General features: G+C 36.1%; 1 protein-coding gene across 1 annotated transcript in view; it reads left to right on the forward strand.

The window, feature by feature from the left end:
• Positions 1–16,598, forward strand: part of LYST (lysosomal trafficking regulator) — a 217,894-nt gene that overhangs the window by 79,156 nt on the left and 122,140 nt on the right. The window contains exons 12-17 of the mRNA XM_002760888.6: positions 1,141–1,567; positions 4,276–4,420; positions 5,736–5,909; positions 9,927–10,087; positions 10,946–11,136; positions 14,583–14,828. Coding sequence (XP_002760934.3) covers positions 1,141–1,567; positions 4,276–4,420; positions 5,736–5,909; positions 9,927–10,087; positions 10,946–11,136; positions 14,583–14,828 — 1,344 coding nt within the window. The remainder of the gene's footprint in view (positions 1–1,140; positions 1,568–4,275; positions 4,421–5,735; positions 5,910–9,926; positions 10,088–10,945; positions 11,137–14,582; positions 14,829–16,598) is intronic.

A 16,598-nucleotide genomic window follows, 5' to 3' on the forward strand; every position in this document is an offset into this window, starting at 1 on the left:
TGGAAAAATCTTGTGAAATAAGTTGGAAAGTAATTGAACACTCAATCTTATGAAGCCAGTCATGCTCTAAAGTCAGAAATCTGGAGAATTGGTAAAGTCTCCAGTTATATCCCTGATTTAAAAATAATTGAGAGAAGAACCACAGTTTACTTAGAAATAATCCTTTTTCTTTGGTAGAAATGATTCCTGATATAATTATTATATTTAATTTAAAATTTAAAACCAAATCACAACTATTAAATCTAAATATGTATCAAAAATCTAGGTACCCCATAAATGTATATACCTCCCATATATCCACAAAAATTAAAAATAAAAAAATTAAAGAAAAAAAATCTAAGGCCAGGTGTGGTGGCTCATGCCTGTAATCCCAGCACTTTGGAAGGTCAAGGCAGGTGTATCACGGGTCAGGAGTTCAAGACCAGCCTGACCAACATGGTGAAACCCTGTCTCTACTAAAAATACAAAAATTAGCCAGGCGTGGTGGCACACACCTGTAATCCCAGCTACTCAGGAGGCCAAGACTAGAGAATCGCTTGAACCCAGGAGGTGGAAGTTGCAGTGAGCTGAGATCCTGCTACCACTGCATACCAGCCTGGATGACAAAGCAAGACTCTGTCTCCAAAACAAACAAACAAAAAGAATGAAGGCTGGGTGCGGTGGCTTATGCCTTTAATCCCAGCACTTTGGGAGGCCAAGGCGGGTAGATCACCTGAGGGCAGGAGTTCGAGACAAGCCTGGATAACATGGTGAAACCTCATCTCTACTAAAAGTACAAAAATTAGCCAGCATGGTGGCAGGCACCTGTAATCCCAGCTACTCAGGAGGCTGAGGCAGGAGAATTGCTTAAACCTGTGAGGCAGATGTTGCAGTGAGCGGAGATTATGCCACTGCATTCCAGCCTGGGTGACAGAGTGAGACTCCATCTCAAAATTAAAAAAAAAAAGAAATCTGTTTCATATTTTGTCTCAGCAACAAAAAAAGAGAAAATTTTAAAGATATTATAGATAGGAAGGTATTTAAATAGGAATGCTCACATGTATGGGTATGTTTATATTTTCATTTATAACCTAAATTTCAAGATTGTTATGTACTTTATTACATGATTAGAAAGTTTGATTTCTTTCTCTTTTTCTCTAGGAAATTCTTCTTCTGGGTATTCTGAAAATTATTGAAAGTGATACTACTATGAGCCCTTCACAGTATCTAACCTTCCCTTTACTGCACACCCCAAATTTAAGCAGTGGTGCTTCATCACAAAAGTATCCTGGGATTTTAAACAGTAAGGCCATGGGTTTATTGAGAAGAGCACGAATTTCACGGAGCAAGAAAGAGGCTGACAGAGAGAGTTTTCCCCAACGGCTGCTTTCGTCTTGGCACATAGCCCCAATCCACCTGCCATTGCTGGGGCAAAACTGCTGGCCACACTTATCAGAAGGTTTCAGTGTTTCACTGTGGTTTAATGTGGAGTGTATCCATGAAGCTGAGAGTACCACAGAAAAAGGAAGGAGGATAAAGAAAAGAAACAAATCATTAATTTTACAAGATAGCAGTTTTGATGGTACAGGTATGATGACAGGATTACTGATTTGTACACAAAGATTTTTCACACTGTAATTTTGCTTGAGTGGTAAGAACGTAGGGCTATTCTTAACACTCTTAACACGTTCTTCACATTAAATGCCTTAGTTAGTGGCAGTAAGTTCTGACTTTCTGTCATATAGCCTTGAATCTCCATTACAGATACTTTAGTCTTTTATAGAGGTCAAGGGGACACCACATATACAACTTTTTCTGGGGTCATCAGCCCATAGAGTTCCTTATGGAACCTCTTTCCTAGTCCTATTCCTGGATTAGGGTGGCTTCTGATATTAGAAAAGGATAAAACCCTACAGCCATTTTTCTCTCTGCTGTTTCCCAGCCCCTGTTAGATGGTTCCCATTTCCTTTTTTCTTTTTTTTTTTTTTTGAGACAGAGTTTCACTCTTTGTTGCCCAGGCTGGAGTGCAATGGCATGATCTTGGCTCACTATAATCTTCACCTCTCAGGTTCAAGCGATTCTCCTGCCTCAGCCTCCCAAGTAGCTGGGATTACAGGCATGTGCCACCATGCCCAGCTAATTTTGTGTTTTTAATAGAGACAGGGTTTTACCATATTGGTCAGGCTGGTTGCGAACTTCTTTCTCTCTTTTATTTCAAGTTCTCCTTCTCATGCCATGTCTCACCTCGTGGCCCTCCTGTACTTCCTGTCACAGAATGTTTAAATGCATCGGCCATTCTCCAATGTTAGAATACATTTCATTCCAGTTCCTTCTTTAACTGGAGAATTGCTCTTATACTAGACCTTGTTTCTCATATGATGAGGGCAGAAAAAAACTGTTCATTGAAAAGCAGTTTATGGTGATGGGAAGTAAAGTAGGTAGGGTGATTCTTAGGACCTATGTAATGAATGAAATGACTGAATGAGCCAGATGTTTAGGGTTTTATAGGTACATGGAGATGCAGGCCTCAATAGCTCTTCATGCCATAAATCTTTCTCACCCAATGGAATCTCTGTTTTTGGACACTATGCCTTCACTAGAATTTTCTGTTGTGGACTGAATTTTGCCACAGACCTGATAGTTCTACATGTGATAATATTTATTATGATGCTATCTAACAAGCATTGAGTGCTTTCTGTATATGTGTCACTTTGCTCAGCTGTTTCTATATACATTTTTAATCTTAACAAGTCGGTAAGTGTTCATACTATCTGTATTTTTAGAGGAAGTTAAGTAGCATGATCAAGTGATATAGCTGGTAAATGATGGAAAGGAATTGAAACACACCTTCTTTTAACTCCAGAGCTTAAACATTGCTACTATACTATAAGCTATTCAAATTGCTTTCTCATGTTTTAATGGAGGTAATCTCAATGTAAACAATCTCTTCTAAAATGAATAAATGTACACGGTGACCTGAGAAAAGTAAATATTGGAAAGTTTTTTTCTTAATTTTTTATTTTAAAGACATATGAGAAAACATATTTTAGAAAGGCGATTTTGTGTAAGTGCTTAAAAATAGTGGACATATATAAACATTTTTGAAGAGAGATAAAGAATATTTTGCTGTGATATCACATCTTTTACCTCTAAACTAACTGGTGCCTTTGAGCAAATTTTTTAACCTCTCAGTGCCTCAGTTCTATCACCCTATATATATTTACCTTGTAAAATGGTTGTGAGCATTAAGTTAAATATTTGTAATATTCCTACTCTGTAATTCTTAAGTACACACTGGTTTTGTCCTACTCTTTTTATTTGTACAAGTTCATATTTGGTATAGAACATTTTTTAAATTTCACATCAGATATGAGTTCTCTATATATCTTGGTCAGTAGCTTCAAAATAATCCCTGACCTTAATTCTTCTTTTTTAAAACTATTGTCATTGCTACAGGGAGTATTTATTAATATTGGTCATGGTTTTATCTGTTGAAAAATAGCAACTAATCTGTATACAGTCTCATAAGCAGTAGTGTTCCTTAAAAGTCTGAGCCTTTGGACATGCATTTTATATTATGGTATAACATATCTTTACATAAAGTCACATGTATTATAATGACAAGCAGATCATCATACATCTTCAGGGTGAGTTTTAAAAGATGAGGAAGAGGAGTCAAGATGAATAACCGAACAGCCCAAACCTATAAGCATTTACCCTAGCTTGCCTTGAAGAAACATTAGAGTTTCAAAATAACTTAGCAATTATATTCAAAGGCCACTAAACAGGGAATATAAATTATGAATATACTTAAACATTGTAGTTTTTCCTTAAAATTTATGATATGAAAATTTTTTTAATCATGCCATTGTGATAATTATAGAATGATTTTTGGTAGTGTGAGTCATTGACAATGACATGTGCTCTCTGGACGAGGGTCAGTGAAGTCATAGTGGCCCAATTCAGTTGAGAAAAGAAGCTTGGTACACATTGTAATAGGTTGTCACATAGCAGTCTGGTTATGCCCAAAATTGTCTTCAGTTATGCATTTTTAAACATTTAATACCTTCAATACTTCTAAAGTACTGAATTACTATTTTTTTTATCCCTCACGCTTTTTTGGAATTAACATCTGTACTTTGGAAATATAGTTGTTTCGAACAGGTCAGGCACAGACATTTTGGATAGATAGCCTTCTACAAATGAACAGACTTGCTTTGTATTCTTCTAAATTCACTTTTCTACTCAATTGTTATGAACCATTTTACTGATCATTCTAACATCTTTTTCTTATAGAGAGCGACAGACCAGAAGGTGCAGAGTACATAAATCCTGGTGAAAGACTCATAGAAGAAGGATGTATTCATATAATTTCACTGGGATCCAAAGCGTTGATGATCCAAGTGTGGGCTGATCCCCACAGTGCCACTTTTATCTTTCGGTATTGATTATCCTCATCCTCCCATGAATAGATAATGTATTTAAATAGTTTATTTAAGAGACATTAATGTGAAATCTGCTAATAAAATTTCATTACAGCAAAACAAATGTCTCATTAAAAAAATACGCTTTCTAACAGTTAATACCACTTTTGTAACAGTGTGATTCTGTCCAAAAATCCGTAAAGTCTAAAACATATTAATTCTCGGCTATGTATGGTGGCTAACACCTGTAATCCCAGAACTTTGGGAGACCAAGCCAAGGCAGATCATCTGAGGTCAGAAGTTCAAGACCAGCCTGGCCAACATAATGAAGCCTCATCTCTACCAAGAAAACCCCACAAAAATTAGTCAGGCGTGGTGGCACATGGCTGTAGTCATGGCTACTTGGGAGGCTGAAGCAAGAGTAGTGCTTGAACCTGGGAGGCAGAGGTTGCAGTGATTCCAGATCGTACGCCACTGCACTCCAGTCTGGATGACAGAGTGAGACTCTGCCTTAAAAATAAAAATAAAAATAAATAAATAAATAAATAAAATACATTAACTCTGTTAGATTTTAGATCAAATACATACTGAAATCTTATTCATCAGATTGTAATGGTCTTAAGATGTTATTAACAGACAGATGTATTCCATGTGCATTATATATTTAATAGCCATTAGCTAATAAGCTTGAGTTCTCCTTGTTATCTTGTCCTTTTATCCTCTCTCCTTTATTAAGTAGTGTAGATACAGGTCTTTTATTTGTATTGAGTAAGTATGAATAGTATGAGACTGTTTGTATAAAACTCAAATCTAAACAAACCAGTACATTATTTAAGAATATATACTTTGTAAACGTTATAAACATTTCTAGGTGCTTTATGTACATTATCTCCTCATTCTTTTAGTAATCCCTAAAAGTAGATTAGACCTCCAATACAGTCTGGTATTTAGACATTTATGTACGATATGTATTAATTTTTCTCTGAACCAAATAATATATTGTAATTTCTAAATGGGCAATGACTATATAAATAGTAATAATGCATATTTTTTTAAAAACTGAATTCTGAAAATTATTGCCTGAATTATCCCTACCAGCCAATGAGCCTAATTTACTAATTACATGAACTAAAGTTCATGAATTGAGGTAATAATAGAATAATTAGATTATGGTATAAAACAAAGACCTACTGACTTTTCAAGCGCTTTAAAAAAATAGAACTGGTTTTTAATCTTACTTAAATGTTTAGAATTATAGTTACTATTCATGTGTTAAATACTGAGGTCAGAATTTTCATGTTTTCAGCCTACGCCTTTTCTCTTTTTCTGTAGTGTGTGCATGGATTCAAATGATGACATGAAAGCTGTTTTACTAGCACAGGTTGAATCACAGGAGAATATTTTCCTCCCAAGCAAATGGCAACATTTAGTACTTACCTACTTACAGCAGCCCCAAGGGAAAAAGAAGATTCACGGGAAAATCTCCATATGGGTCTCTGGACAGAGGTAAAAAGCATTTTGAGAAAATGCATATTAATTTCAGCTACAGAAAATTCTAGGTAATATTTACTATACTTTAACTTAGGAATCTGCCAGAGTTGGACTCTTTTTTTCCTGTTGGTCATTTTCATACAAAATAGACTTCCTGTAGAAGTAACTTGAAAATTAATATTTGAGTTTAGGGAGCATGCAGATAGCTAGACATGTAGACATTTATGTATAATTATATATCAAAGGACAGAATCTATAATTTCATCCCTCAAGCCCATATATTATAAAACTGAATCCATGATAATTATTTAAATTAAGTGGCTAATAAGGCTAATATCTAAATTAAATTGGGCTTTCAAAAGCAATTAAACTGACTAGCCTATGTATCAGGTGACAGATGCAGATAGAGTCCTAGAAATATACCAAGTGAAAGATTCAGGGAGAGTACTGTTGGATTTTTACCACATAGGAGAATTGTGGGCCCAGTCAGCTTTCTTGTTAGATGTTTCTTGTTAGATGTTTCTTCATCTTGTGGAATATATTAATGTAAAATTTTAGCCTGAATGAACTCTGAGGTGTCTTTGATTTGTAAGCATTGGGAAGTATTGTATTGAATGAAGTAGCAGGAAAGAAGATAGAAAATTCGAAACTGTAATGTAGTGTGGGAGAGGACTAAGCTGGTTGAATGAGTTTAAGTTGGATCGTGAGAAATAAAAATGAATAGACATGGTGAAACTACGTAGGCTTTGAATGCAGGCTGAGAAGTCTAGATTTAATCAAAGGGAACATAATGTATTGCATACTTACTATGTCGCAGACCTTTTGCTAGGTGCTTTATGTACATCATCTAATTCTCTCAAAAATCCCTCAACGTAGATTAGACTATGGAAATAACATATACCCTTAACACAGATCAACCTATTTTTATTTATTCATTTGTTCATTCATCACATTTATCGATGTGATGATGCGCTCAAGTGTTTTGAGCACTTGACATATTAATTAGACCTGGGGGACAGTGGTAAAAAAGATAGACACATTCCCTGCCTTCTTGGAATTCACAGTCTGATGAGGAATCAGACAACAAGCAAACATAATTAGATGAATTTTTACAAAAGATGACAAAACTGTGAAGCCCATGCTTTAAAACCCCGAGACAGAAAATGCCAAGTTTCACACTTATGATGGGTGGATCAGGGAAGGCCTATGTAAGAACAGGGTATTAAAGCTGAGACCTGAAGGAGGAGATGGAGTTTGCCCTTTGAAGGTGGGAGGAGGAAGATTCGAGTGGAGGACAGGGAATTGCTGCAAGAGACTGCAGCAATTGATTGCTTATAGCTGTCCAGCCTCAATAATAGAGTGAGACAGGGAGCAGGGGCTTATGGATTGTTTTACAGTCTGTGGTGTCTGCCACAGGCAAGAACAAACTTTGGAAGTAAAATCAAGAGTTCAGTTTTGCTGTATTCATTTTAAAAAAAAAGTAAAAATACACAATTGAAGCCTAATTTCTCTATTCCAAATAGAATACTGTCTGTGATGTTCTCTATCAAGAACATCACTCTGTTTTCATACCTGCCTAAGCCTGAATGGCAGCGAAGCCAATCAGCAAATTTGTTTCCAGAACCTATAGTTAAATCAGAGGGAGCTGGGCCTGGAGATATAAGTCAAGAGGGCCTTTCCCCTCCTAAACACTCTTAATTTCTCGAGCTTTCAGTGTGTGCCAGGCACTGTATTAGGCACTTGATACAGATTACCTAATTTAATCCTCCCAACAATACTATGAAGTAGGTATATTATTATCCCAATTTTACATTTGAGGCAACTGAAACCTGGAGTAACTTGACCAAACTCATGCCACAAGCGAGGGGTAGAGCTGAAAGTTTAACCTAGACTCTGACCCTAGAGAGGGCCCATGCTTAAAACCCCTGTGCTTTACTGCCCCTTCAGCCTTTTTCTGAATCATGTCAACTGACAGGTACAGGAACCATAAACTAATTATTAGATATGTTCAGAATGATAGATTAGATTTTTATTGTAGACAGTGTGAAATTAGTAAGCATGGTCACTTGATTCACACATCACTCTGTTGTTTTACCCAACCATTTACGTCTACATTCCTTTGAGAGAATTGTTTGCCATTTGGCACAAGTTAATTTCATCGGTTAACAGAGCAAGTGACCAATGACACATATTTTATTCTGTTGATTTAAACTTTGTGCTATAATATCTTCATCACCTTATGAGCTATAGAATAACATCTAGGTCAGGCACAATGCTTCATGCCTGTAATCCCAGCACTTTGAGAGTCCAACACAGGAGGATTGCTTGAGCCTGGGAATTCAAGACCAGCCTGGGCAACATGGCAAAACCCTGTCTCTACTAAAAATAAAAAAACAATTAGCTAGGTGTGGTGGTGCATAACTGTAGTCTCAGCTACTTGGGAGGCTGAGGCAGGAGGATCACCTGAGCCCCGTAAGTCAAGGTTACAGTGAGCCATGTTTGCACCTGTGTGCTTCAGCCTGGGCGACACAGTGAGACCCTGTCTCAATTTAAAACAAAAGAATAATTTCCAAAATAATACATTTGAAGAGGCCTTTTAAAATAAGATAATGATACTGAAAATGACTTAATACTTTCTATTAGTTGTTATTAACAGCTTACAAATATGGCAGAGATATATGGCACACAGTAGATACTTAATATTTGTTTAATTCATTTTGCATTTATCCTGCAATAGGTTTTCTTTCACCCTTAAAAACGCTATTTTATTTTTAGTTTTATGTTTTATTTTACTTTAGTTCTGGGATACATGTGCAGCACATGCAGGTTTGTTGCATAGGTATACGTGTACCATGGTGGTTTGCTGCACCTATCAGCCCGTCATCTAGGTTTTAAGCCCACATGCATTAGGTATTTGTCCTAATGTTCTCCCTCCCTTTGCCCCCCACCCCGCACAGGCCCCAGTGTATGATGTTCTCCTCCCTGTGTCCATATGTTCTTGTTGAAAAGCTTTGTTTTTTAAAATGAAAATTTTAAAACTATTTTAAGTCATAATGCCACTAGGTGGCGATAGAGTTTTAGTCACAGCCATTTATTTGGTCAAGGAGAAGTATGTCATTGAAGGTATCTCCCATCTTTCCTTTATTTAAAAAAAAATCATTAAAATAGTTAGGTTTATCTGTTCTGTGTGAAACAGAGAGGCTTAGATAAAACTTTTAAAATAAATATATACAAAGTTGTGTTTCTCATTAAAAGCTGCCCATGTTAGCTTATCCTGTCTTCATCTTACACATTTTGTTGAGATTTTGCCTTTTTAGATTACCCTTATTATCTTAAAATGGAGTTTAAAATATTCCTAACCTAGGGGTAGAGCTCTCTGGTTTCACTAGTTGATGAAGTTCTCCCTGCTTTGTGTGTCTTTCTGTGAGAAGGCCTTGCCTTGCCAGCACTCTGTCTTTTGTAAGCATTCCTGTCACCTTTATCCATGAAGCAAAAGAGACTAATCAAAAGCCGCATAATCACTTAGCATTAAGAAAACAGAAAATGCAAAAAGCAATGGTATTTTAGTAGCCAGACAGAGGAAATTTTGAAGAAGTTATATTCTTTTTGTGATTAGTTGCCAAAGGCCTCATAGATGACATAACATTTTTGAATGTCATGGATTCCAATTTTTGGAATTGTTTGTCAAGATGGGAGACTTCTTGGCAAAATTAAGAGGAGGTGGTTGGTTTGTATCTGTAAACCAGGAAGATGCATATGCAGAAGTCTAATGGCAAACAAAACTTGCAGCAAATGTCTCATTTCCCATGGCCTGTTGTGGGATCATTAGGTATCTCCATTCAACTCCCGTCTTTCTGCAGAACCTTTGACCAAGAGACAAACAGAATTAGCCCTCCTCTCTTTCCCCACTGCCAGTCGATAAGGAGCCAAGAAAATTGTTCAAGAATTTCCCAATTTTAAATATTCATACTTTAAAAATACTTAGTACTAGTACTTCGTAAAGTCACTGCTTTAACTTTGTTTTTAATGTAGGAAGCCTGATGTTACTTTGGATTTTATGCTTCCAAGAAAAACAAGTTTGTCATCTGATAGCAATAAAACATTTTGCATGATTGGCCATTGTTTGTCATCCCAAGAAGAGTTTTTGCAGTTGGCTGGAAAATGGGACCTGGGAAATTTGCTTCTCTTCAATGGTGAGTGAGCCGTGATTGCAACACTGCACTTCAGCCTGGGCGACACAGTGAGATTTTTTTCCTTTGAAATAGTTCTAGTATTTTTTCTCAGTTAACAAGTATTAAACTGAGTAACCTGGCTAAAATATCCATCTCTGTTCCTTTACTTGTGTTTAATAAGTACTGTATTTCTAAGATTCTAAGATACACTTTTAAAATATTTTAACATTTTTGTAATCTAGTTGTGTCTTACAATTGATAATTTAATATAAAAATGTATTTCCTCCACCCTCAAAAAAAAGAAGCCTATATTAAATTAGCGGGATTTTTTAACACTGGATAATGTAGTATCATGACTAGTAAACTTATCTCCGTTGTCTCTTTTATTTATAATTTTATTATATCTTATACAAATATAAAATTTTAGGGAAAATGAAATATATAATTTTTAAAAGCGTGTCCTTAAACCTGACACATAATAGCATTCAGACAGTGTTTATTGACTAAATAGGAAGGAATGAAGATGTTGATTCAAATTTTAGTTAGAAATGGAATTTACCAACATATAGTTTCCATTATTTTTTTTTTTTAAAGTAAATAAAACAGAAAACCTGTTTTCTGGCCCAGGAGCAAATGGAAATTTTATGATTTAATCAAGAACTTAGCAATTAACTTTATACATAATCCATCTTCCATCATAGTTGGCATAGGTTATTTTCTCATTTCACAGATTTGGAAATTGAGGCTTTATCAGTTTTATAAAATATAGTGAACAACTGAAAGAACCTGGCTAAAAATATGACTCCTGGTTTCTTGCTTTTTATGAAAAATTCTGGTTAGAGTGTTTTAAATAACTAACTTTATTTTTCTGTTATTCAGGAGCTAAGGTTGGTTCACAAGAGGCCTTTTATCTGTATGCTTGTGGACCCAACCATACATCCATAATGCCATGTAAGTATGGCAAGCCAGTGAATGACTACTCCAAATATATTAATAAAGAAATTTTGCAATGTGAACAAATCAGAGAACTTTTTATGACCAAGAAAGATGTGGATGTTGGTCTCTTGATTGTAAGTTCTAACTTTCTAAGTTTTAACTTTATAGTAACTATATTTAGGTATATTTATTGAATAGTATAATTATAAATTAGATTTCTAAAGTTTTTCACGTGGTTCCTTACATTCTCTTTTCTTAGAATTATGTTTTTTTCCTGAAAAAAATTGAAATACTTTGACTTCCTTTCAAAACTTGTTTCAGGTTTTATATTTATATCTTTTTGAAATTATATTTCTATAAAAACTTTGTCAGTTTACTTTATATTTACTAATTATTCAGGAAAAATGTTTATGATACAGTGAAAATAACACTTGTTAGTTTGACATACTCCTAAAAAATGTTGCTCATTATATTTTCTTTCCATACTTATAAATAAATAATATCCATTTATAATGTTAGTTTTAGATACATATATTCAGGTTTTAGAAAACTTATTCTTTTTTCTTTTATTTTTTTAAGAGAAAGGGTTTCACTCTGTCACCCAGGCTTGTGTACATTGGTGTGATCATAGCTCACTGCAGCCTTGAACTCCAAGGCTCAAGCGATCCTCCCACACTAGTCTCCCAAGTGGCCGGGTCTACAGGCATGCACCACCACCACACCTGGCTAATTTTAAATTTGTGTAGAGATGGAATCTCACTATGTCGTCCAGATCTTTTGGTCTCAAACTCCTAGCCTCAAAAGATCCTCCCATCTCAGCCTCCCAAATGCTGAGATTATAGGCATGAGCCACCATATCCAGCCTAAAGAACTTAGTCTTTAATATCAGTACAAATAGAAATTTTGCTTTCAAAGTATTGCTAATTCTGCTTCTATGAGACTCTCTATTGCTTTTTAATGTATATATATATATATATATATATATATATATATATATATTCTAATATTTTGTTCTACCAGTATACAGTTTAGGAGCTAGTGGTGAGGATTTTTCATTATAGCAACTAGAAAACTGAGCCTTCATAGTCTTAGAAAATCTGCTAAAATATTTTAGATCTGACCATGAAACTGGGTTCCTCCTCTTGCTTCTTATGAGAAGTACAGATATTCCTGAAAGAGACTACTGTTTTGAAATGTGGTGTTGGTGTTGTTGTCGAGCTGTGGGGAGGGAGATTTGGTTGTTAATAATTATTGGGCAGTAGGGGCCAGGGATGCTAAATGTCCTACAGTACATGAACACCATTTACAACAAAGAATGATCCCATCCTAGATGTCACATGATTAAGAAAACATCCTTTAGGGAAACGGTTCTTCGCACCTGAGTGTGCACAGAATTATCCAGAGGGCTTATAAAAATAGCAGGTTGCTGGGCCAGAGCTTCTGATTCAGTAGGTCTGAAGTGTGACCCTGAAATTTACATTTTTAATAAGTTCCTAGGTGAAGCTGAGGCTGGTAGGGGATAATAACACTTTGAGAACCTCTGCTTTAGGGAAGCTGAGGAGCTCACACAAATGTTTGTTCAAGTAATAACTTTAACTCTCTAGTTTTTGGTTAATCCATCTGTTTTCATAGAAAAATTTCTCTAATCCTTTTATTTTTCCTGAACAGTATATAGGTCATGTAAGTTACAAAACTCAACAAATTATCATGAACAAAAATTCTGAAGGTTTTATATAAAAGCTATTTTTAGAGAGTAAGTAAATTCTTTAAGCCTGATTTAGTAATTTGGGAGTTATAAGTTCATGAAAGAATGGTCAGGCAGAAGTGGTACCCTCAGCTGGGCACAGTGGCTCATATTTGTAATCCCAGCACTTTGGAAGACTGAGACAGGTGGATCTACTAAAAATACAAAAATTAGTTGGATGTGGTGGCTGGTGCCCGTAATCCCAGCTACTTGGGAGGCTGAAGCAGGAGAATTGCTTGAACCTGGGAGACGGAGGTTGCAGTGCACCAAGAACACACCATTGCACTCCAGTCTGGGCGACAAGAGTGAAACTCCATCTCAAACAATAATAATAATAATAATTGGTACCATCATGTCAGGGTGTGGTGTCAGATTTCTGATTGAAACTATTGCAGGTTTGAAATTTTGCTTTTCTAGCATAATCATACACAACAGACAGTATAATTGGTTTAGCTGGTGTGCAAATATGCTGGGTGGTATGTCTGATTGTTCTGGGTCATAAATAAAGCACAGGCCAGGCATGGTGGCTCACACTTAGAACTCCAGCACTTTGAGAGGCCAAGGAGGTCAGAAGTTCAAGACTAGCCAGTTCGAGACCAGCCTGGCCAACATGGTGAAACCCCAGCTCTATTAAAAATATGAAAATTAGCAAGGTGTGGTGGTGTACACCTGTAATCCCAGCTACTCAGGAGGCTGAAGCAGGAGAATTGCTTGAACCTGGGAGGTTGAGGTTGCAGTGAGCTGAAATTGTGTCACTACACTCCAGCCTGGGTGACAGGGCGAGACTCCTTCTCAGGAAAAAAAAAGTCATCGTCATCATCATCATCATCATTAAAGCACAAGGCCCCATCCAGTTCCGAGAGAAGACACTGAATCTATAATTTCTCTGAGCCTGGGCTTGGCAGCTGCTACCACTACACCACCTTAAAGTACATTATGGGCTGGACACCCAGGTTCATGCTTATAATCCCAGCTTTCCAGGAGGCACAGGCAGGAGGATCACTTGAAGCCAGGGGTTTGAGACTAGCCTGGGCAACATAACAAGACCAAGTCTCTACCAAAAAAAAAAAAAAAAAAATTAATTGGGTGTAGTGGCACCTGCCTGTAGTCCTAGCTGCTTGGGAGGATGAGGTGGGAGGATCCCTTGAGCCTAGGAGTTCAAGGCTACAGTGAGCTATGGTCATGCACTGCACTCCAGCCTGGGTGCCTGAGTGAGACCCTGTCTCTAAAAAAAAAGGACATTCTGCATTTAAAATTAACCTTAATTTTAAAAATAGTTTAGAGAATCTTGACAGGGAGCCACACACTGATGCCTTGGAGACATATTTGCAATTCTATTTTATTTTAGTTAGGTGTGCTGACAGTTGACAGTCTAGAATTGTGGTCTACTGGTAAGAAAGATCTAGTTTTAATCTGACTTTAAATGAGTAGTCAGCCCATGAGCAAATGCAGAGCAAAAATTTCAAATAAATTGACCTGACCCAGGGTTCCCGATATTTTTAAGTGCTTAGATCAGTGCCTGGTATGTAATAATACAATTTAATATTAAGTAGTAATAGTATAATTTATTATTTATTCTAAACTGAACAAAGTTGGAATCCTCGACCTTGATGTGATTTATACAACTAATCACTGCTAAATAAATCACTGATCATTTGCTTTGTAGGAAACAGCCTTGCTTCTAATGTTTATCTTTGTTTAGTATAGTAGCTGTTGTTTTTTAAACAAAGAAAAGAATCAGTTGGATGTGTTTTCACTTTGAAATACTTACTTGCTAGCTGATAGCTTACATTCAAACTTTGTGTCATTACTGAATGGAAATATTTGTGTTTTCAGGAAAGTCTTTCAGTTGTTTATACAACTTACTGTCCTGCTCAGTACACTATCTATGAGCCAGTGATTAGACTTAAAGGTCAAATGAAAACTCAACTCTCTCAAAGACCCTTCAGCTCAAAAGAAGTTCAAAGCATCTTATTAGAACCTCATCATCTAAAGAATCTTCAGCCTACTGAATATAAAACTATTCAAGGCATTCTGCATGAAATTGGTGGAATTGGTATATTTGTTTTTCTCTTTGCTAGGGTAAGAATCACTGATTATAGTTCTGTCTAAAGAGAAATGACTTATTATTGATAAAGGATTTCTTTTGGACCATACAAAAAAGCTATACTCAACTATATTAAACTTTTAAGATAAAAAAATTACATATTAAAGATGTTATTAAACTTTCTGCCATAGATGGTTAAGGTTTCTTCTAATTTATGAATATTTTAGAAGTTTTCTAATAACCAAAAATGTAATTAGAACAATTAAATGTTAAATACACAAGATTTTAAACTGCCTTTGGGAAGAAAAGTGTATGCCATAGTAGTAATATTAAATAAGTATACTTTTAGAATTTTTATGGGCCTGGCATGGTGGCTCACGCCTGTAGTCCCAGCACTTTGGGAGGCTGAGGCGGGCAGATCGTAAGGTCAGGAGATCAAGACCATTCTGGCTAACATGGTGAAACCCCATCTCTACTAAAAATATAAAACATTAGCCAGACGTGGTGGCATGCACCTGCAGGCCCAGCTACTTGGGAGGCTGAGGCAGGAGAATTGCTTGAACCCAGGAGGCGGAGGTTGCAGTGAGCCAATATCACGCCACTGCACTCCAGCCTGGGCAACAAGAGCGAGACTCCATCTCAAAATAAAATTTATTAAGCTTTTATTCCTTAAATGTTTCCAATGCATAGGAAAAAACTAAGGGTCAACAAATAAGTTTTTTTAAACTTTAATTTGTTTGGATTTGGAGTTGTTTCAAAAAGGAAAAATATAAAGAGTTTGACTCGGGCTGTAAGTACCATTTTAGAATAAATCATTTAGTTATCTGTCCTGGTGCAGAGTAGGCAGTCAGTAATTATAGACTATTTCAGGGATTGCTGAACCCTATATTAGGGAGTACAAATAGTCTCACTTTGGTAAAAATTGTTTCTACTTCCTCTGGGTCCATATTCCTGTTTAATTAAAGCAGCTTTGATCTTTCTTCATCCTCACAATGCCATCTTCATTTTATCCCTATATATAACTTCTACAACATTACCGTTTTCATTGTCTCCCTATCCAGCTTTCTTTAATGGAAGCGTCTTTGATTAATTTTGCAATAAGAAGCATATCAGCATTTGTTGTTATTCTTATAAATATCTTGTTAGCATTTGATCCACTATAATCTGTCTTTTCTTCTCCACCTCTTCCTTTTTTGTATTTTTTTGCATCTAGTGTCTAGTTGAATAGATTATCTCCTAGTGTTTTAAAATTAAAAGCCCTTTAATTCCTCCCCAATGTTTTGTGATATTTTCTGCTATTGTATAGTTTCAAAATGTGTATCCTTTTTTTCTTCTCTTTCATCAAGGTATTGAATATAATTTTGTTATTGTTACATAGAGATTGGATCTTAGAGGAAATAGTTACATTTTTATCTTCAGATGTTTAATATCTTACCAATAAGGCTTTTAAAGTATGTTTCTAAGTCAAAAACTTAGAAACTTTGTTCAGTATCCTTCATCCTCCCATACAAAAATAAAATTCAGTGTCCTTAAAATCCTTACATGCATAGCCTGCCTTGTGAGCCTGGTCTCTACCAAAAAGGCAAGCTGCAGCTTCCTAGATGTACTATGAACTTTCAGTTTAGGCCTTTACCCTTCCCCTGGCTGTGCCTTGCCCCCAGCCACCCCTTTATCCCTGCTTTCCAGGATTTGGCTCTCTTCCTAGGCCATCTTCTGTCTATGTAGCCTTCCCCTAAACCAAGCAGAGAGGGGTCAGAATGGTTTCTGTGCTCTCCTGGCATACCTGTTGTCTCATACTTCTTTGC

The sequence above is a fragment of the Callithrix jacchus genome, chromosome 19 (assembly GCF_049354715.1).
Source record: "Callithrix jacchus isolate 240 chromosome 19, calJac240_pri, whole genome shotgun sequence".
Classification (NCBI taxonomy): domain Eukaryota; kingdom Metazoa; phylum Chordata; class Mammalia; order Primates; family Cebidae; genus Callithrix; species Callithrix jacchus.